The sequence below is a fragment of the Oculina patagonica genome, chromosome 1, assembly GCF_052425735.1.
Source record: "Oculina patagonica isolate OP01 chromosome 1, crgOcupat, whole genome shotgun sequence".
Classification (NCBI taxonomy): Eukaryota; Metazoa; Cnidaria; class Anthozoa; order Scleractinia; family Oculinidae; genus Oculina; species Oculina patagonica.
Window position 1 is genome coordinate 18,173,855 of NC_135758.1, and position 22,864 is coordinate 18,196,718.

The window sequence follows — 22,864 nt, forward strand, 5'->3', positions numbered from 1 at the left end:
GACAACATACTTGAAGAACTCCGGCTTTATTTTCTACAATGCCATGTGCCATTTTGTTCATAACATAACTAAGTGGGCTTATAACAGTGAACAGGAACGCCGAGCAATGTCGTCGTTAACATGCACTTAAAGTCGGACGCCTGTACAGTAACAAGCGTTACTTCAATAAAAACGTCTGAATTATTACAAGAGCCAATGGCATTTAAGTTAAAATAATGTAAAATAAATTTCCAGCTCCTTTTGCCAGCTTAACAACTTGTGTGCGTTGTTTGAATTCTGCTACAACCATCATTGAAGAGTTCTGTTATTATGTCTTGATGTCAGTTTTCGCCTCAGCACCAGCCCCAGCAGAGACTTCCATTGACTCTCCTCCACTCTCCCCTTCCCCCTCCTTTTTCTCTTTCTTGGCTCCTTCCTCCCCCTGACCACTGTCTTCGCGTCTTCTCTTGAAGCTCCTGCCGCGGTTGCGTCGGAATTTTGACGGGGGAGGCAGCCGATCAATTCCGAGAACTTTGTGCAGTTGTCGGAAAGCCTGAAGTCGCAGAGCGTGCTAACGAGAAAAAAACATCAAAATTGTCAGCTACAAAAGACACAGCATATTTGGCTCACAAAAGTATGGCAAGCACAATTGAAGAGGCCTATCAGGCTCATTAAATCAGTTTTATCCCTCCACCAAGTGTCAGGTAAAAATCTGTTCATCATTTAGGCCTTGCACTTAAAAACGGACCTGTGAAAAAAAAAGATGCGAAGCATAGAGGTGCTTTTAACGTCAGTTGCTTACTTAGTCTTCTCTGCAGCAATGGCTGCGAGGGAGAGTATTGCCTAGTTGACGCTAACAAAAGCCCCCCTTGATGCACATGACTTTTTTAAGGGGAGATTTTAAAAGCATGGGCTTACCTGCGCTGAAGCCGTCAGATCTTCTCTCTCCTGCATTGTAACACCTCCTAAGGCATCTACAGTCTCCTTTTCACAAGGATCACACAAACCAGCTCCACCTGTGCCACAGACAAGAAAGGGAGTTAAGTTTCAGTTTAAGAATAAGAACTGCCATCAGCTTCAAATTTATGTGCAAGTACCTTCCAAGAGAAGTCCACTAGATATGCATTCCAGTACACGGCGGAAAGCTTCACCGGGTCCCAGTGGCTGCTGGCTGCTGCTGAGTGCCTTCTCTACCAACAGCTCCATAGCCTGTCAATGAAAAAAAACAAAACAATTTAATTACATTACTACAAAACGTTAGACTTCTCATACTTTCTTCATTCTCGTCCCCAGAGTTCACGATCCTTCTGGTCTGTGCCAGGGATCGAGACCTCTGGCCAGCTCCAAAACTAGATGTCCGCGATTAACGCTCTTACTGTCAAATCTAACAAATCTGATTGGCTGAAAATACAGAACGAGTACTCTGTGCATGCTCACAAAATAATCAGGACCGGACAGAGGTCTCGATCCCTGGTGTAGACCAGAAGGGTCATGGACTTTCAGAATGAGAATGATACAAATGAACGTTGTTAGGTTGTAGTTACTGCTGTAAAAGAAATCCCTGTTTATGGACAGTTGTGTCTAGCCTAAACAACAGACAAACTGCTTTAACTTACCCAATTGTTGAGCGGAGAAAATGCTGGAATCCTTTGGCACAAATCACGCATGACGCGTATAATGATGACACATGATTGTAAGCCATTTGCTTTTGCCTGTGGGAAGTTATGAAACAACGTCAGGAATATTGAAGAGAATTCAGCAACGCAGCTTTCAATAGATACAGTTTAAAAACCCAGGAAATGCTTTTTTGGTATAATTAAAGTCCACTTTAAGAAACAACAGAGTCAATGGGAACCTACTTGGTACATCACATTGCTCATGGCGATATGCTTACATGTACATGTATACGTATGTATTGTTCAGTCCAAAAATACAACAGTTTCCAGACAAAAGCTCACAAAAGTATGGCAAAAAAAGACAGCATATTTGGCTCACAAAAGTATGGCAAGCACAATTGAAGAGGCCTATCAGGCTCATTAAATCAGTTTTATCCCTCCACCAAGTGTCAGGTAAAAATCTGTTCATCATTTAGGCCTTGCACTTAAAAACGGACCTGTGAAAAAAGATGCGAAGCATAGAAGTGCTTTTAACGTCAGTTGCTTACTTAGTCAGGAATATTGAAGAGAACTCAGCAACGCAGCTTTCAATAGATACAGTTTAAAAACCCAGGAAATGCTTTTTTGGAATAATTAAAGTCCACTTTAAGAAACAACAGAGTCAATGGGAACCTACTTGGTACATCACATTGCTCATGGCGATATGCTTACATGTATATGTATGTATTGTTCAGTCCAAAAATACAACAGTTTCCAGACAAAAGCTTCGAAACAAATTCAGTCATTTTACAGGGAAGAATAGTGGGCACAGGTATTTATTTGTCAAGGGCAGGGGAGATCAGTAAAGTGTTTGAAGTTTTGAACTGATGACACTACATGTGAGACAAATAAAAAAGTAACTACAGAAACCCATAAGGGTTGAAACATGTAACTCCCTATGATTCGCATTGTACAAAGCGTTTACACATTCGTTTACACTAAGTACCATATTTGGAAAATTACGAGAGCCATTTAACCAATCAAAGTTACTTTGTTAGGTTTAAATTCACAGCGCGCGCTAGCTCGCGCTCGATGGCGTAATCTTGTTTTTGAACAAGCTTGGTTGAATAAAGTTAAATTTGGTTAAATTCTACTGTTTTATCTTCTTGAAGTAGTCTGGAGAACTTCGCTTCGATACACTTAATGTATTTCTTTAGTTTCTGTAAGAAATTTACGGCATTTAGGTCAAAATTCAAGCAACTTACCTCAAAACCAAAAATCATGTTGCGTGTGTCATTTCGTGAATAACATTCGCGTACAAATTATTTGTGTTTCCAAATATGGTACTTAGCAAAATAAATATTCAAACGCTGTGCGTGCGTGTTATACGTTTCAACCCTTATGGGTTTCTGGTAACTACATGACCACAGAATAAATCTTTAAGTAGAATTAATGAACATGTATGCAACGCATAAGGCAGTAATTATTATTAAGAATACCACTCTGTTTTATTAGTTTACAGAAAAATACATGGACAACTAGTGTACTAAAAGATACAAACTGTACAGTATGTTAGGTTGTTATCACAAACATAGACACATACAAGAGTCTAAGAGATTAAAAACAGTTGAAATAAATTGTACCCTGCAAACCAGCACTTCATTAGAGAACGAAATGCTCATTTACAAACAAATAAATTAAAACTAAAAATTTCATACTGAGGAAAACCAGAGGAGACAAAACATCTCTTCCGTGGCCGTGGTTTTCCAAAGAGGAAGTGTCACATATTTACTCACAATACATACCTGTTGCAGTTCTTCAGACTACCACTACTCAGAAGATTACAGCATTGACACACAACTAGCACTTTAGTTAACATGTGACAAAACATCATGGTTGGAAGCAAATCTGACAAACCCAATGGACATCGATTTTGCTACAAGCACAACTGCACACATGTACACGTACCTCAATGTGGAAATGTTCTTTTTGAAGAAATAATTCTTGCATAAAAGGTAAGGTTGAGAAATATTTGCCAACTGGAATTGGAAACATCCAGGATATTTGTAGCCAGAATTTAATGTTTTTGGCCAACATACAGTAATTAATCAACATGTAACAATCAGCCTGACACAAAATTGTTGTTTTAACAAAGATAATTAAATCTACAACGACAAATTTGCAGTGGTGATAAGCAGAGGACTATGCAGCAGTTGTAACAGTCCATACTTGTGGATCAGATGTACTTCCAACAGCAAATGACATAATCAGAGAGAATGTGACAATTCCTCTTAAAACATACAGCAAATGAGCCGAACCTGAAACCATTTAGCATGTCGTAGCGATGCCAATGCAGCTAAGCATTTTGGCCTGTCCAGCACTTGAGGATCGTCTTCAGCTACGGGTGAGAATCGGGTGGATAAGTAGGAGGTGGAAAGATGTCCCAGTACATCTCAACACAACACAAACATTGTACACCACTGCCACCACATATTATGCATGTATGTGCCATGTGTATTGTTTATATTTCTTGGAAAACACAGTGAAAATATCTCCATAAACTACTGGCAAGATTTAAGCAGAAACAGTACGAGGCACCCAGGTAAAAAAAAAAAAAACCTAAGATAGAGAAATTTGGTTTCTGTGTGCAAAGAAATCAATTTTTCCTTAAACCTTTATCAATTTGCTCACTGCTAAACAAAAAATGGGAAACTAAGCTCAAAGTTGCACACTACTGAAAATCTTGATTTCAGATATCAACTACAACTGAGAAGATGAATAAACAAAATCGTAGATTTGTTGCTATTTAACCCTGAACATAGCAGTGATACACTGACAAACATGCAGTACAAACAAACAAACACAAAAACAAAACAAGCTGGGAATCTTTCCATCTCCTTCCTCCACGCTGTAGCATGGACGGAAGACATCTGAGTGTACAAAAATGACACAGAGAATTCTGCAGATTTGCAACAACATCAGAATGATTATCATGCACAAGGCTGATAAGCTTTGTGCACAGGCATTGCTTCTCACAACAAAGTTAATATCAATATCTCTTATCTATGGGCACAATCAGATGTTTTTGGACTTTGGAGGAACACTAAATCAGTGATTGTCTTCTTTTGCACAACTTTTCTTGTGCATAACCACACCAAAAGGCAATCTTATATACTTTTCCTGTGTCATTGAATCTTTTGAAAGTCACCACGGAAAAAATTTATAGCACTGTATGGTGTACATGTAAAATTGGGGGATGTTAATTCTAGAGAAAATGAATGTATATACCTTTCTACAGAGACTCACCCAAGCCAAGGTTCTACTTAGGAATTTTTAAGTCAGCGTGGTTTCAGAAAGCTTGAATTTGGTAGTGGCCAAATTACTTGTGTCCTTTAAGTAGCCACAAATAATAAAACACTAGTCTTGCAGTTGTAGGCAATTTGATTGTATGTTCCTCAAAAGCAAAATCAACCTTAGAAATGATAGGATAGAACATGTTCAATTTTACATATCCCAAAAAAGAGAGAGGTAAATATTTAATTATTATATAAGCCACAGGGCCCTTTATAAGACCTGTAACAAGCAACTACTGCTCCAGAGTAGTGGTTAAAAACAATTTCCACTTATGAAGAATACAAAAACAAATTTTGTTAGTCAATAGCAGCAAAATTCCCAATCAAAAGAACACACGTAAGCAATGTTACATCAAAGAAGGGACTTATTAAGGGCCCTGTGGTTGCATACAGCAAGGACATAAAACAGCTACCATGTTCTGCGTCGTCTCCCTCTCGCATAACAGGTGATGTCATGGTGATAGTGACAACCACTTTAGGGTCAGTAGTAGTGACGATCTTTATGGCAGCTTCCTCATATGCCAATTTAATTTCATACTTCTCTTCTGTGACTTTCTGCCAAAGAAACAAATGAATAGCATTTAAAAAGGTGTTATGGGTGGTAGTGACACCAAGCCTGCAAGGGGCTGAGAAACAAGACCCTGATCTGTGTTATTAACTTGATTAGAAAATGTTTTCATTTCCCATTAGGTGACCACACTTTCAAAGTCAAGCTACGTAAGCTATCATCTGCCTAAATCCACTTGTGCATACTAGGTCAGGTCTCACTAACAATTTCTAAATGATTATAATAAGTAATTAATCCAAATAATCTTGTACTCACACAAAGTGACCATCATTATGCTGAACATGTACATGTATGTATACACATTCACCAAATGTACAGTACCGCCTGGAATCATATGCACATCAGCCGTGGGTTTCCCGAGGTGGACGCGCGGGTAGTGCACGCGGTTTGCCCGTGCGTCCACCTCGGGAGGAACGAACGAAGCAGGAGACGAAACCGAGACGAAACCGAGGGAATCACGCGTTCTTCAAAGCCGCGTCTTCGTGCTTTTAATTGCCTTTGTTAGCTTTATTGTTGCTCTTCATTGTTAGGTTTTTGACACCGTCACCCAAGAGATTTGATCGGAAACCACAACAAACAAAAGAGAACGCTGGTTCGTCCAAAAAATCAGCGAAATAACCCGGAATAACATTTTGATCCCGCCGCCTGCGAAAAACGTGCGACATTGAAGAGAACGTTTTTAATATTCGCCTAAACATCGAAATATCACAGGATTATTTCTTGCCCTGTTTTAAATGTACTATAAACCGCAGCTACAAACTGAGTTGACGAGTTTTAAATCGAAAATCTATCGAAAGTTGTTTGCTGTTCACGCTTCGATTAATTTCATTCAAGATTTGCATAGTTAAACATATGTTGACGCGTACTTGTCCTCCCGTTGTCTTATTTGTTCTGTTTTTTATTAGACAAGTAAATATTATTTCGCCTGCTTGCACTCAAATTCATTTTATTACCGGTTTTCTTGTCCCTTTCCAATTTTTTGAATCAGAGACTGCCGGACCGGCACAACCAGTTGAATTTTTGCATATTCATTCGACCAACATATTTTAGGTAGTTTTCCGCACAATGTCACAAACGTTTTACAATCAAAAATAAAAAAGAAGATCAAACCCTAAGAAGGAAAATTATCGGCACAAGATATGAGATTTTAAAAAATACAAAACCTAAACGTGCAACGCAAGCGCTCATTCGTTCACGTGGCGTTGCTTGACATTTCTCAGAAATTGATCAACTTTGCTCAGCTTGGTCGCGCGCGAAAAATTTTGTTCTTCTTAAGGACTCTTAAAGAAGGGAAGGAAAATTTCTGAAACGGTTAGGGAATTACAAGATGTAGATGGGTTGGAAATCGAAGGAAGAACTGTCGGGAAGTTGTTGCAGAAGACACAATTTGTCAATTGCCGAAAAGCTGCGAAATGACAAGTTTATTCATCGAGTTGTTTACCAGCATACCGAATGTTTAGGAAGGTGATACAGGATTCATGTTCTATGTAGTTGTTTCTGACTACCATCGAGCCGAAAATCACGAACCCAACGTCAAATTTAGAACTGACCGAAAATAGCTATTCTGATCGGTGCGAAATAATTCTTATCGGCAAAAATCTAGTTGAACGGCAAATGAACTTTTGGTGGGAAAGCCGACAATTGTCGGCATTTGTCGCTCGAAAGAGAACACATTCCCCGCAAATAAATGTCATTGATTTCTTAATCTTCTGTGAAACTTTTATTCGATCTTCATAAACGCTCGCCTTGTTAAGTAACAGACTTTAAATACGTTCGTTTTCATAACTAGACATTGCAAGAAAACATGACAAGCGTGACCTTTGCGACCTTTATTTACACACGGGCGTCGATCTGTCAGATCATTTGAAGTCCTTCATTTTCGGATGAATGAATCGAGAGAAGTGCCTCATTAATTTCGATTTTTTCATTCACGTTTTGCATTTTTGAAAAAATTAATTCTTTCGCGAAGCGACAAGTTTCGACTCAAAAGCTTCTCATGCTAGCACACACGGAACATTCAATACAAACCCGTGAAGATCTTGAAGTTCAATAAAATTTACCGGTAATCCCATAAAAACTGTTTGAAAGAAATTTGCATTTCGTTGCTGAATACGGTGTAAGCAAGTTGTAAATGTGAGAAAAAATCCATTGAAACGAAAACAATAAAAACAACAATAGCCGACAGATCCTTTTGTGTCGGCCTTTCGTCCATTTGACCGAAATGAATTTCTGACCTCGGTTTTCATTCGTGAACCGCGCGGGTTTCGTTCGTGAACCGCGCGGTTTCGTCTCGTTCCTCCCGCGTGCAATTCACGCGTTCTGCCCTCGAGCTTCACGCGTGCCAATGTGCATATGATTCCAGGCGGTACTGTAACTATTGTTGATTAAAAACGTAGTTATTGTAATAAATAAAGAAGCGTTCTCAGGTTTAATTCTCGGAAAAAAGGTCGAACCCATGACCTTCCAAGATTACCGGTTGGACGCTCTAACCACTGAGCTATGGGAGACTCGTGGTGAGCGAGGTCATCTTCTAGGTTCTTATCTTGGAAGGTCATGGGTTTGACTCCCGTTGGGGGTACTCGAAAAAAACTTTATTCCGAGAATTCAACTTGAGAACGCTTCTTCATTTACTTCACTTTATCCAAGTTGCCATTTCACTTTACATTTAACATAGTTATTCTAATATCCTTTTAATAACATTACAATGTTACTACAGAAAAACAACTTGAGCTTACTGCAAGGTGTTCTGGTAAGAGGTCTGCGACTCTGTTCATTAATGTTTTTGTGGGTTTATCTGTTGTAAAAACACAAACATCAGTTACAGTCAGCTTTTTAATAGGTGTAAAATGTTAAGATTGAACTCAGTAAAGAAGGCAAACAGGATTTCATGACACATACAGTTCAACAAGAAACACTGAGAGAAGGCACGAAAGGTTAGTCTTCTCTTACCATGACACAGCACAACCAAATCAACATCAAGACGCTCATGGAGCAGTAAGCCCTTGGCAAGTACACCAACTCTCATGACCCCCTTTAGGGCACCTAGGGAGTATAAAAGATACAGTGGTTCAGATTACATTTCAAAAACGTTGCCTGATGTTAGAGCATTGTAACCTACTAGTCTATTAAACCACTGTTTATTTTGCCTTTCTGCAAAATGTCAATGATCAAGATCTCTTTTGAGTGCAGTTAAGTTAACTGTCCTAAGGAAATGCCCATCTCTTCTGTTTTTCATTGGGAAGCTGCAAGTTGAACTTACGTGGAGGCGAGGATGCCTTGCTAGCATCTTTCTTCTCATCCTCTTCCTTCTTCTCACCACTTCCCTCCTCGGACTCCTTAACCTCCATCTTAACTTCCTCTTTGGTCTCTTCTTTCTCCTTTTTGGCCACAGCTTCCCCTTCTTTCTTAGGCTGTGCAGCAAGGTCTTGTTCAGCAATCAGGTCTGAAACAAGTTTCAAGGCCTTCTCTGAGGCAGACACGATCTTTTGAACTGCCTGTAGTTCTTGCTCATTTGGATAAATTGCTGAGTGTTTGGCCATCACAAGGCGGTCATCAGGGGTGTCATATCTGGGACGTGGCATAGGCTGTGGCTTAAAAAGAGCACCCCGGTTACCATTAAAGCTACGCTGTCAAGACAGTATTACCCAACAGAAAACACTTTCTAAGAATTCAAAAAGATTGCTGGCAGAATTTGACCTTACACAAGTCAAGCAATGATTTTAAAAACACTGCTATTTGCAAAATTATTGTTCAGTTATTTTCAAATTAATTTGAAAAAAATCAGACTTTCAGGCACATTTCTCTTCTAACTGCAGTGGGTGCATCTCAAGTATGGTGCCATTGCGCTTTTGGTTGTCTCCTTCTCCACAGCTTTTTGTTTGTTTGTTTTTTAGTTAGTTGTCTTAATTATTCATATTGTATTTGTATTGTATGGAGTAAATCGTAACAAATAAAACTTTTCCAAGACAGTGAAAAATTTTACATTTGCAGCATTTGCATTTGAAGACTTCTTCCTTTAATTCACCTTCACTGAAGACTACAGTGACTCCTAAATTTTTCTTCACTCTAACGTACATCTCAAACATTGTGTAATGGTCAATCATTTCACACTACATGCTCATGTATCCTCACCGGCATCATGTCACCAGCTCCTTCCATGAGTGGGCGTGGTCCCATTGGACCAGGTGGGCCTCTAGGTGGTCCCATTCGGCCAGGACCAGGACCCCACTCAAAGAACTCTGCCTCATAGCGTCGACGGCTCTCCTCTTCCCAGAATCTCTCCTCCTCCACTCTCCTGTAATACTCCTCTTCTTCCCAACGCCGTATCTCTTCCTCATGTCTTCCCCTGATGATCAACAAATAAAAGTTGAAGACAAAAAAACAGAGATAAACATGAAAAATGAACAAGCTATTTATCAGCCAAATGAAACAAGAAACTTAAGTTGAAAGTACTTTTAGGTTCTAGACACTGACAAATCAGCAAGACAAAATTAACCTACTTTTTCCACTGCCAGTACTGCTCTTGTTCCCACTGTCGGCGTAACTTGTCTTCTTGTACTTTGCTGAGGCGGCCACGGCCACCAGGTTTTGCATCAACCACCAGATCGGGTTGCACTTTTTTCTGAAAGGATAACAGATGTTAAATTTCTTCTTGTGTAAGACATGAAAAACATATTTCAAAAACAAATTGTAGACACTAGTTTAACTTACCTTGTATGACAAACGATGTCGGCGTCCAGCTAGATGAGCTTCTTTGGCATTTGGATCATTAAACTTGCACTCACACAACTTGCAGTGAAAGCTAACAACTTTTCCCTCGTCATTTTTAACCTCCTCTAAATATTCACCTCCTGAAATAATTAAGCAGATAACATAAGACAAGGAGCAACACACCATACACATTTATTATTATCACTTAAAAGATAACCCTTTTAAACTTGTATTACTTCTTCTCAGTGATTGTTGCATGTTTCTTTTATGTCAGTTTTGAGAATATAACAACACACCATTGCCCATGTTGGTGACAGTCTATTGACAATCTGTTGACATTTGAAGGGGGAAATTAGCCACTGATCACTTGTGAAGATAAAAGAGTTACTTTACATACCAACAATCTTGCTTTTATCCACTCCAGTATAACTTGCCAAGTCAAATTTCTCTGCAAATAATAGTAAAGCAACAAGCTCATTATTTTCTCAACTCTGCAAGACTTCATTCTTGACACTTGATTTTCACAGGAATTGAGTATCAAAGCAAGAATCAAAACTTGAAAGGGACTGTTCGCTTTCATTTGCCTGGTAAGGTTAGCAAGACAGCTCTTCCTAGCACACTCTTTTCCAGTTCTTGTTCACAAGTAGATGGTAGTCTACCCACTACCCAGCAAAGTCAAATGACAAAAGTGGTGGATAATATCTGTTATGGGATCAGGTTCCTTACAAGTCCACAGTGCATGATGATACAGATTCTCCTTTTACTCATAACAAAAAGGGTACAATTTCTGACTCGCTACAATCCTTTCATCAAATTCACTAAAACTTATACACTCACCTTCTTCCATGTCAACATCTTGTGCTGCTGAGCCAGCAGCAGAAGTAACGGAAGCAGCTCCAGGACCTGCTGGTCCTGTATCAGTCTTGACTAGTCCTGTAGAAGTCAGTTTTGTGCCGCCAACAAAAGTGATTTTAGGAGCAGCCATTTTCTTGGGTGGGGGTTTTCGCATTGGACCTTTGTTGCCAATGCCTGCCTTTTTGTCTCCATTGTCTTTGGTGGTGTCCTTGGGTTCTGGAGGTTTAAGTGGCGTTGGCTCTGGAATGGGTTTCCCAAGCTTTTGGTGCAGTTTCACAACCTACACAAGGCATAATGTTAAGCGGCCTTTACACAAAAAACTAAAGTTGGCAAACTTGTGTTGGCAAACTCAAGTTGGTGTGTGTAAACGACACAACAACAGTTGGCAAACATGTTTGCAAACTGTTGGTGAGAATAGAGACAAGTTCTATTTTGTCGCCAACAGTTGGCCAACTTGTTTGCTGTTGTTGTGTCGTTCACACACACCAACTCGAGTTTGCCAAACGAGTTGGCCAATTGTTTGGCGTGTGAAGGCCACTTTAGTCTCTAACAAGTTTGCACTGAGTTATTGGCATATTTCCTGATTACTTTTTGTCCACTGCCTCACTAAATAAATAAATTATTGAATATGATTACTACTGTCCTCAAATCATTTCCTTTTATTTAAAAACAACAGAAAGATACAAATAACTTCCTGCACACTGTATATCTGATGCAGGTTAAATTGGTTTTCAGGTTAAATCCATTTCCAGCTTAGTTTAATCTGTTTCAACTTAAAGATGACAATCTACTGTCCAGACTTCATTTTAATCAATACTAGTCATTGTAAAAGTGTTAACTTCAGGCTGAAACAGATTAGTCCAGCTCGGACATGGATTAAACCTGAAAACTAATTTAACTTGCAACAGTATTCACTTCATCACACCACAAAGTGTGCGATAAACTAACGTAACCAGTAAAAACTAAATGAGAGCCTTTTGGTGGAACCTTACCAACATCAAATACAGTGACCAAAAATTTATTAAGTAAAAAAATGTCGATAAAGGCCTGTAGTCTCTTATAATTAAAATGTACAACAAGCATGTAAGTACCTTTTGATGCTTTGACCCTTTTAGATGGGCAGCAAATGCATCCGTCCCAGTACAAGTGACATCACAGAGTTCACATCGATAAGCATTAGATGGCAATGATTCTTTTTCCTTTTGCTTTGCAGCTTGTTCCTTTTTCTTGTGTTTCTGACCTTCTAAATGTTCCCTGTAAGTCTGAAATTTAAAACAAAAAACTAAATTTTTAAACTAATTTTATTAGCAGGTAAATAGTGACATTGGTACTCAAAGTTCTACATGTAACAGGTAAGCACATGTGTATAGTGACAAGTAAAAGTGATGACAGTAATCTTGCTTGATATTGCATAAGGATTCCCCTTGCACAAAAATTCTAAGCGCTTCCAAGATAATTTGAACAGCAAACAAAATCAACCAGTGAAACTTGCATATTTTTAAAGTTCCTCTGTATAAGGAAGCCCGTGTAACATATTTTGGGTAAAAATATATTCATTTGCAAAATCATGTAAATTAAAAAAAAAAATTAACTAGGATTTTTTGTCCTCCAACCAGACCAGGAATACAATGTAAATGTTCAACAACAAATACAGTGATAGAGAACATCTGACTTAATTGCAATCTACATTAAAGAAGAAATACATGGCAAACCTGGTTTAAAAACTTAATCAAAATTTAAACAAACCGTAGCAACCTTATTGAAACTTTCACATCGAGGGCATACAGAAATTTTGAAGCATTTGCTATTGTGAAATACCACAAAAAAGGTTGTAAATTTTTAAGTCACATAAAAAATTATAGAGATTAAAATAAGTTAACAATTGGATTTTGAGTTTGCCGCAATGAAATCACTAAGATGTCTCCTCATACAACGATAGCTGAAATGAGGAAGAAATTACTGATTTCATGACTCATACAACACACACGACATATGTAGTGTTACACATGTTTTTATGTCGAATTTTCGTATCGTTTATAGACTTACCTGAGGTCCAGCGCAGCTTATCTTGCAAACATCACAGTAATGAAGTTGAGGTTGTTTAGGCGGTGGTTTTGGCTTCATCATCGGCGGTTTTTGTTGTCCAGCTCCAATCTTGTTCTTCCATCCTTGTCTTTGTGGTGCTTGTTGATGATGCTGTTGTTGAACAAAGGCCGCTGCGGCATTGTAAACAGCCGCTTCGTAAGCTTGGGGTTGATAATTAGCCGCGTTCCCTGTCGAAGAACCGCCATAACTGGATGAATTGTAGGAGCTTGTTTGATAAGCTGTTGTTTGCGTACGGGCATTGGAGTACGGGTATGCCACAGTCGATGATTGCGAAGAGTACGCTTGGGTTGGATGAGTTTTCGCAATTACCGGCGTGGCACTCACAGAAGTCGGATAAACATTTGTCCCAGATGTTGGATAAGCCGCTTTGGCTGCCCCAGTGGTGTTCTGAGCATAATAAGCGCTTTGTCCGCCTTGCACATTCGACGACGGCTGTTGTGAATAGTAAGACGCCTTCGTTTCGTACGCTTCTCTGTCGTAGTACTGAGCAGAGCCGTGATGAGCTTGATAGGCTCCATGAGTCGCCTGATATGATGCATTTGCCGGTGGTGGTGGCGGTGGAGCGTCTTGTTGTCTTGCCGTGTAGCCATAAGCGCCTCCTTGAGCGGAAGATCCTTGTTGAGCATAAGCAGTTGTGCCAGCAGAGTATGGCGCTTGAACAACTTGCCTCGGTGCCTGATTTTGCGGCGGAACGTAGTGGCCCCCAGCGGGAGCAGAGGCTTGAACACCGTAACCAGTAGTTCCTTGGGGTGTTCCATAACTGGTTTGTATCGACGGATTTTGAGCTTGGGTAAAACCTTGGGAGTGTTGGCCTCCCGAAGAATAGCCGTAATAGTTGCTCGCGGCCATGTTGGGTGAAAGAGGGAGAAGGCACGTGTTCAAGACGTCAAACCGGCAAGCGTAATGCGCAATACCGGAGTGGGACTGGACACCAGTTTCTTGGAAACGAGGCTGAATGTAGACACGCAATGCAAACCAGACCAAGTGTCGTATATTGAAATTATTTAATTTAGATCCCGTTTAAAGTAGCCTGCGTCGCGGACGTAATCTAACCCTTAACCAAAAGTTTAGTTTCGTTTACGGCGCAGGCTAGCTTAAAGAGACTGGGTCACGGGTTTTGAGAAAAATTTGGGCATGGGAATAACCTGCGATCAGGCGCTATTTTTCTCGCGGCGGAAGGGGCGAAAAAGAGAAAGCCTGATCGCAGGTTAGCATGGGAAATGACCATTAATTCGGTAAACTATAAAATTAACCTCTTAGAAGGTACAGATGGCCAAAAGTGACGAAAATTAAAAAAGATTCCGATATGTGTTTTTGAAATGTTGTTGGGCTGAACAGTTTTTAAAGTGACTGTCTCGTTTGTTGGTAGCTTTTAAATATAACGCTTGGAAGACTTGTTTGGTTACAATAAAGCTATGGGTTTGTCATTTAGATCCAAACATTCAAATGTTTATACAGTTTTATTTTAAAAGTTTCATAGAGTGTATCTGGCAAACTTTATGAAATAAACTTAACTTAGCCGTGACACAGCCCCTTTAAATGGCATTTATTTTGGGTTCGGCTCACCTACATTTTGGTGCCTTTTTGAAGAATACAGCTGTATTATTTATCACCGAGCTCAAAATTTACCATCTTTAATATTTGCTACACACTTGATGAATTCGACATTGCTGAACGTAGCAGTATGATGCAGGACGCGTGTCACCGGCTCATATCAACCTAGTAAATGGTCCAGCTCACAACGAGTCTCTCGTAGCTCAGTTGGTTAGAGCGCCCTTGGAACCGGTATCTGTGAGGCCATGGGTTCGATTCCCGTCGGGGAATTAGAATTTTTCTTTGTCCCATGCTCGTATCATTGTTGAAAAATACTTCTTTATTATTTATCACCGAGCTCAAAACTTGCCATCTTTATTATTTACTACACACTTGATGAATTCGACATTGCTGATCCTAGCAGTATGCAGGACGCGTGTCACATATCAACCTAGTAAATGGCCTAGCTCACCACGAGTCTCTCGTATCTCAGTTGGTAAGAGCGCCCAACCGGTATCTGGGAGGCCATGGCTTCGATTCCCGTCAGGGACTCAGAATTTTTCTTTTATTTGTCCCATGCTCGTGTCATTGTTGAAAAATACATCTTCATTATTTATCACTGAGCTCAAAATTTACCATCTTTATTATTTACTACACACTTGATGAATTCGACATTGCTGATCCTAGTAGTATGCAGGACGCGAGTCACATATCAACCTAGCAAATGGCCCAGCTCATGACCACGTGTCTCTCGTAGCTCAGTTGGTAAGAGCGCCCAACCGGTATCTGGGAGGCCATGGGCTCGATTCCCGTCAGGGACTCAGAATTTTTCTTTTATTTGTCCCATGCTCGTGTCATTTGTTGGAAAATTCATCTTCATTATTTATCACCGAGCTTAAAATTTACCATCTTTATTATTTACTACACACTTGATGAATTCGACATTGCTGATCCTAGCAGTATGCAGGACTTAGACTTCTTACTTAGACTTATTGCCAAAGCCCTGAGTGGGCATAGGGCCGGGAATGCAAGACGCGTGACACGTATTAACCTAGCAAATGGCCCAGCTCATGACCACGAGTCTCTCGTAGCTCACTGAGTTGGTTTGAGCGCCCAACCGGTATCTGGGAGGCCATGGGGTCGATTCTCGTCGGGGACTCAGAATTTTTCTTTGTCCCATGCTAGTGTCATTGTTGAAGAATACGTCTTTATTAATTTAGGCATCACTGAAATTTGAAGGTGGGTAATTACCGTTTCAAACGCTGTTTTTTAATCTGGGCAAACTAATTTTGCAATAGGTAATGAGTGCAAGAACGTCGTTCAAACAACGTAACCTCATCTCATGTCATCTTAATGAAAAACCTGAAACTCTCTGGTGACTCAAACAAAGAGAACAAAAACCTTGGAACAATACGAAGCAGGGGAACAAGAGCTCCAAACTGTGTCCAAAACAAAGAATAATTTCACACGTTCTTACACTGGGATAAACCACATTTTTAAACAACTGCCAACGACTACTGTGCCTGAGTTGTCCATACATGTATATCGAATTAATGATTAAATCAATTTTTCTTTTGGCATATACAGTGGAACCCCGATATAACGATATGCCAAGGGGGAAGTAAAATTACATCGTTATATCGGGGTTCCGTCCTATACATTTTACTTTTGCCGGGACATAACATATTCATCGTTATATCGGGAATATCGTTATATCGAAGATCGTTATATCGGGGTTCCTAGGGCTTTCCACAAGTTGCTCGAGAATTCCCAAAAAGTTGCCCGAAATTTCTCAAAAAGTTGCTCAAAAGTTGCTCCAAAAATCCAAAAAAGTTGCTTCTGATAATAAAAGTTGCTCGAAAGTTGCTCCAAAAAATCCAAAACGCTGCTTCTAATCAAGAGAATTTCTCTAAATACATGCTAATTTCCCTTTGAGAGTAAGATTTCTAAGCAGGGTTATGCATTTTTACAGCAAAAGAAGTATCTAAATATCATATCAAGGGGAAAATTTGTTAAATAACAAGGATTTCTTTAACTAAGAAAAATTGTGAACATATCGATGACGTCATAATGTTTTAATGCAGATTGAGCCGAAAGTTGAAACGTCTTCAGATGTTCCTCGAAAATCTTCAGCAAACTTCGTAAATCTTCGGAAACGTTCGTATTGCCTTTGAACAACACTCGTATAATCTTTGGAGATTTTCGGTCTGGAAATTGCTCAAAATGTAACAAGTTGCTCGAGAGGAAAAAAGTTGCTTGAAGGGGAAAAAGTTGCTCGAAACATGAAAAGTTGCCAAAAAGTTGCCGAGCAACTTGTGGAGAGCCCTAGGGGTTCCACTGTATATATATACACACGAAATTTAAGCCGTCCACAAGTTGCTCAAAATTTCCCAACGCTCGAACAATCTTCGGAAATCTTCCGTGTTTAAATTGCTCAAAATGCTAAAAGTTGCTCGAAAGGAAAATTTCTGCTCGAGGTAAAAAAGGTTGCTCAAAATATAGTTGCCGAGCAACTTGTGGACAGTCGTATGCAAAGTCATACTGAAATGCCTCACGCTGCTGTTGAGACAATGCTGTTTTGTTTTATTTAACAAATAGCTGATACTTAACCATTGGTATATACTCATTATACTAAGACAACGGTATGAAATCGTAGCAGAGTTTTGGTTTTGCCTTAACTGGTCTTAACTGACTCATACCCTCGCTATATGTGCATTTGGCTGGCGAACATTGTGCGATCCAGAATTTACGACGTCGGGAACAAAATCGTCTCCAGGGCGCTTTCCCTCCCCGAGGACAACGTTTTTGTCGAGGTTTGTCAGAACATAAATAAAAAAAGTGTTATCATTTCATAGTTTTTGCAGAAAAGATAACCATTGTTAGGCTAGATGGAGTGCAATTATGGGGTCTTCTAGCTCTTATCATCCTTGACCTCATAAAAACGTCACGAAGTGTCCGCCTTTCCTTATTGTAAGGTATACCAACAGAACGCGGCACTTGCTTTCTCGCTGAATTAAGTAGGCCTTAATGCCGTCCACCACGTAAATTTATTTTGTGCAAGAGAGTAGAGTCGCTCAGTCTCTGTTTAAGAGAAGGCCTTCTTTTTCGTTCCATCGGAATTTCCTCTGTGCTGTCACAACTTGACCGGCGTGAACTGACTCTCAAATGCGGCGAAAGTTCACATGGACTTATTTTTGGCCTCCGTGCTTGTATTTCACGTATTAAATCGCAAAAGCAACTATCTACTCCGTTGTACTCTGCGGCAGAAGCTTCGCCAAACGACCACTCGTATCTTTCTGCTAATGTCTGTCCTTCCCTTTTAACAACGGTGCGATGCTCCTCCAAGTCGCTTTTGTTTCCAATAAGAAGGAAAGAGGCTGGGCCTTGTTCTGTGTGATCACGTGACTCTTCTATCATTTCCTTATATCGCGGAACTGCAAGATAACTCTTCCTATCGATGATGGAGTAAACGATGACAAATCCGTCGGCCGTGCTAAGAAAGCTCTTCGTGAGTTGCGATGTTGAATTCTGAAACAATAAAGATGTATGATAATTACTTTACGCCACACAGATTAAGCACTTTGTTCTAAAGCAGAGTTGACATATTCAGTCGACTTGCAAACGAATTACTTTATTTTCAAAAGAGAGTAACATAGTAGTAGGCCTTCTACCGAAAACCCACGTGATCCTCACATTTAAATTCAGTAAAATATATCATAAACAGTGGAAGATTTATTATTTAGCTTTTTCCCTTCGACAGCTAGAGTAAGGCTTTAAACGAGTGCCTTTCTCAGCTTAAAAAGATAAAACTTGAACGTTTGTTTCACTAAAACTTCTCCCCTTCGCAACTATCACACAATTCTTAGTGGGGAGAAACGTTGTGCGAGAAAAGAGTCAGAGAAGCGTTGTATGACGACCAGATCGATGGGGACTGAAGGGGGACTTTAAAGTCGTCGTAGAATAGCAACATAGCCGGGGGTAAATTATCTCAGGTCCAACCAGAGTAACAATAAACAGTAAAAAATATTGTGATGGCTATTCCAGCAGGAGCTAAAAATCTGTTCCCTGATAAAAATATTGCTGGTCTAATATTCTTAGTAGTAGCAAAACTCCTACAGATCAGCCGTTTTTTACAGATGGTCATTGATTTAACAACAAGCCCCACCAAGAAAGACTTTGACTATGGCAGTAATGATGACTTGAAGAAAGAATAATAATAATCGACAAATCCCTTTTAAAGAGGATATAAACCCTTCATTCTCATCAATGACCCGCTTTTTTAAATTTGTTACAAAATGGTAAGAATTGTCAACACAAAGCCTATGGGTTCTGTGCTTACCCTGCACGCTGTATCAAGTATCTCAATAGTGACTTCCTCACCATTCACTCTCACTGTACGGCGATAACAATCCTCTGAAATATGATGAAAAAAAAAAAAACAAGTGATCGTACCTGGACACATTCGTTAGTTATACGTATTTATTTTTTTGTATTCCACAACAAGGCCGGGAGATAAGTAAGCAAATACAGTCAACTCTCTCTAAAACGGACACTTTCGGGACCGGCTCCAACTGTCCGTTTTAGAGAGGCGTCCGTTCTTATAGGGAGTTTAGTTACAGTAAAATGACTGAAAAATTGACGAGACCAACACCAGATGTCCGTCTTATAGAGGTGTCCGTTAAGAGAGAGTTGACTGTAAACAAATCATGCAGTTTAATGCATGTGATTTTGGCTTTAACTCTCCTAGCCTGTGAATTAAAGTTTCACACTAACCAATTTTGGGATCATATTCCCCAATGAAACGATGACACAGAAATCTCACCAATAGTGCTGTAAGAAAAACAGGAAACAGTTAGCAGGCCTTTACATATGAAGTCTAGATCTGTGAATCTCTCTTCTATAGTCTGCATGCCGTTTGGTCAGCGCCTCTACTGAACAGAAACACGAAGAACCTGAGGGTGCATTCTCGTACCGTATTTATTCGATTAAGCGCCCAACCTCGAATAAGCGCCCACCTCGAATAAGCGCCCACCCTGAAGGTAGGAAAAGTTAATAAGCGCCCAGCCTCGAATAAGCGCCCACCCCTCACCCTTCAAGAAACTGAAGTGCACAAGAGGAGTATTGATTATTGAAAGTGACTAAGTACTACTAAGAAGACTTCCCTCATGACCGAGTTTTCTTACTATTTTTCAAAAACTTTCAATGAACAGTCAAAATCTTGCTTTGTTTTGTTACAAAAATAGACTTCTTTTTGTTGAAAATCGCGAAAATTAAATAAGCGCCCACTTCGAATAAGCGCCCACTCTCAAGGTCCAAAAATTTAATAAGCGCCCAGGGCGCTTAATCGAATAAATACGGTACCTCAAGTCTTCATTCCTGATTGCAAGCCTGACGAAACGAGCGACTCTCAAAATTAAAGTTCCGATGCAGGATTGAATCTGATTGGCTTGAAAAAAAAAAAAAAAAAAAGTTCGTTGGTCAGGCTTTTATAAGCTTGGCATTAAGGCATGCGCAGTTCAACCAGATATTTCGGACTTCAAATCGGAATTTTCCAGGGTCGCTCGTTTCTCGACCGTTGGTCAAGGGGAACGAAGACCCTGGGTACGAGGATGCTTAGGGTGGCGTAATAATGCGCAATTGCGCATGTCCACTAAATATGGAGACAATCAAAACGTCAAACACAGTGAAATAGCCTTTCCCGCATAAAAATAAAGAAACAGAAAGTTTTTTAGGTACATCTACGTTAACCCAGTATCTTATATGGTTCCGTAAATCGTGACCGTTAGTCAACTTTGAACGAAATTCGGATTTGCAAGAGAATATTTTCTTGGGATTTGTTATTACGCAAGAAATTTTCACTGAAAATAAAATAAAACCCCCTTACCAGTCTTCCCTACTCCTTCATTTCCAAGCATGGCAATTCTATAAACTGTCTCCGCCATAGAGGAATAACTTCTTCGTGTGATGGCGTATTTAGACTGAACAACTTCCTTAAAAACAATAGCTGTTAAAAAGAAAATATATCCTATAACATCATAAACAACGTTCAGCAGACAATTCTTCACGATAAACCAGTGAATAATGAATATAGAAGGCCTAGCAGAATAGTACAGAGTAACGGCAAATTATTGCTTTACAAACCTGGTTTGATCTCCAAAAGGATTTGATGGACTATTACAGTCCAGCAACACGTTTCTACGTTTCCTTCTACGAAACAGTGTCTGCCATTAATAGCACTAAAGAATGCCGACTGAATAACCACAAAAGACGTCGTTTCAGTGCTAGCAAAATTAAATCAAAAGTCAAAGAGTCTAGAAGAAAAACTTACAATAACAGAGCGGCTGGAAACCTCAATTCACTATCACGCAAGAGCAATGGTCGAATAAGACTAGGTTAAAAGGCACGTTCTCGCACATTTAGTACAGAATTATTATGAAATATGTTTCTTTAATTATCTTAACTTGTTTTACGATATGGAATGTTGTTTACAATAAATCAGATGATTTCCCTTAATCATTTGTAAACCTATTATTCTTTATTATATACTGTTATTGTTTAAGCAATGGTTTTATGATTGTCGAAAGTATTTATGTGTTTGCTTTGGCTTAGCCCCTTTCCTGTTCTCTTTAATTAGTTCCATCACTTCTGAACCAGTGCTTCAACCAATCACAGAAAATATGTTTTTTTAACCAATCACGAGTAAACCGAAACAAATAGTAACTTGGCTTACGCGTGTTTTTTCCCGCGCTTTTGGCCGCGGTTGCACGTTTTTGATTGAACTTTCTTGTATAACATGTATTCTTATTCGTTTGAATAAGCCGAATATTAATGATTACTTCTCTGAGAGTCATAAGAAAACCATACTTATAAAAGCCACATTTACAAATGCTCTCATTACCCTTAAGTAAAATCTTAGTACTTAATTTAGCTTCTTGTTTATTTACTTGTAGTTATATTATACATAGTTAGTTCACAGTTCAAACATCGCCGATAACAGTGAGAAACTAATCGGATTTGACTAATGGAGCCACTCCCATTCAGCTTACAAGGAATTACGACTTTTCATTTCCTTTCATGAGCAAACATTAGTTTAAGGAAGTCGATTAAAACGACTTACGGAGATGACGGACTTCGATTGAATGTCAAAATAATTACGTTTATTTTAAAGTTTGTACTTGCTTTAGCCTCCAACTGGTTAATAATATAACCCGCAAACAAATCGAGCAAACACACCGTAAACTATCACTTAGGCTTATTTTTGGGTAGGGCTTACACATACGGGGGTATCATTTCGGATGGACATTTGCGTAAAAATTCTTTGGGTTTCCAGATGGACAGGATAGTAAGCATGGGAGGAGGTATTTTCGGAATGATTTTTGCATTTTAGATTTGGGGGCTTATTTTCGATTCTTTTAACTAACGAGAGTCGAAATCAAAGCGAATCGTGACTTGCTACACCCACCCTTTCCCGAGATTTAGCACGGGTGCACGTATTCCCGCGCATGGCACCGGTTGCAAGTTTTGTTTCGAGTTCTGATTGGTTCATAAAGTATTACTTTTGATTGTTATAACAGGGGCCAGATGTGATTACTTTGCCTTTGACATCACGAAGGTCACCGGAAAACCACTTTAGATGAAATTAGCGTTGATTTAAGATGCTGGCCACAAACAAAACAAAACAAAACAATAAGAAAAAAATGAGATACGTCTAGCTTGCTAAGTACAAAGCAGTGATTGGAAACCTTACTTCGGCTAAAAGGTAAATCTCCGAACTAACTGCGCTAATTACAAGTAGTAATCAAAGAATAGAGGAGTGCGTTCGACCAAAGATGGAGTCCACCAGGAAAAAGGTAGCCGCGCAAACTTTGGGGCTATATTTAACTGAGGAAATGCAATAAGGAAAAACGAAGATGTGAAAGACACAAAGTGCGCTGGATTCACAGAGACCGGAACGACAAAGTCCAAAACCGCAAAAAAGTCAATTACCATGTAAAGTAGCTAATGGCAATTGCCGCGGAAACACACCAAGCGCGCGTTAAGATGCCCTCGAAAAAATCCAAATTAAGAACCTCTAAAATTTGTGTACCAAATGGGGACACTAAACTGATATCTATAAACACGATTTGTCTTAAGTACTGTACAAAAATAATCTTTCTTCAAAAAAG

General features: G+C 39.5%; 2 protein-coding genes and 2 non-coding genes across 6 annotated transcripts; all 4 read right to left on the reverse strand.

The window, feature by feature from the left end:
* Positions 1-10: 10 nt before the first annotated feature.
* LOC144659875 (zinc finger RNA-binding protein-like) lies at positions 11-14,056 on the reverse strand. Of its 3 annotated transcripts, none has more exons than XM_078520406.1 (16): positions 13,107-14,052; positions 12,152-12,322; positions 11,043-11,340; positions 10,603-10,653; positions 10,206-10,345; positions 9,995-10,116; positions 9,627-9,840; positions 8,755-9,079; positions 8,445-8,537; positions 8,231-8,289; positions 5,341-5,482; positions 3,893-3,972; positions 1,596-1,691; positions 1,077-1,188; positions 898-995; positions 11-550 (listed from the first exon to the last, which is right to left on the reverse strand). In XM_078520406.1, exons 1-16 carry the CDS (start codon positions 14,013-14,015, stop codon positions 308-310), a joined length of 3,153 nt encoding a protein of 1,050 aa, XP_078376532.1. In that variant the 5' UTR covers positions 14,016-14,052; the 3' UTR covers positions 11-307. The 3 variants fall into 3 exon arrangements, with proteins under 3 accessions (XP_078376532.1, XP_078376527.1, XP_078376536.1); XM_078520401.1 differs by having other exon boundaries at positions 8,755-9,085; XM_078520410.1 differs by lacking the exons at positions 11-550; positions 898-995; positions 3,893-3,972 and having other exon boundaries at positions 8,755-9,085; positions 13,107-14,056.
* On the reverse strand, positions 639-707 carry LOC144637021 (small nucleolar RNA SNORD57). The gene has a single exon (XR_013567658.1). It is a non-coding gene; the product is annotated as a small nucleolar RNA SNORD57 (small nucleolar RNA).
* On the reverse strand, positions 2,004-2,072 carry LOC144637028 (small nucleolar RNA SNORD57). Its single transcript, XR_013567659.1, has one exon. It is a non-coding gene; the product is annotated as a small nucleolar RNA SNORD57 (small nucleolar RNA).
* A 3,321-nt stretch (positions 14,057-17,377) lies between the features above and the next one.
* Positions 17,378-20,692, reverse strand: LOC144660071 (ras-like protein rasD). Its single transcript, XM_078520630.1, has 4 exons — positions 20,584-20,692; positions 19,473-19,529; positions 19,039-19,112; positions 17,378-18,227 (listed from the first exon to the last, which is right to left on the reverse strand). Exons 1-4 carry the CDS (start codon positions 20,639-20,641, stop codon positions 17,724-17,726), a joined length of 693 nt encoding a protein of 230 aa, XP_078376756.1. The 5' UTR covers positions 20,642-20,692; the 3' UTR covers positions 17,378-17,723.
* Between the last annotated feature and the right edge of the window lie 2,172 nt (positions 20,693-22,864).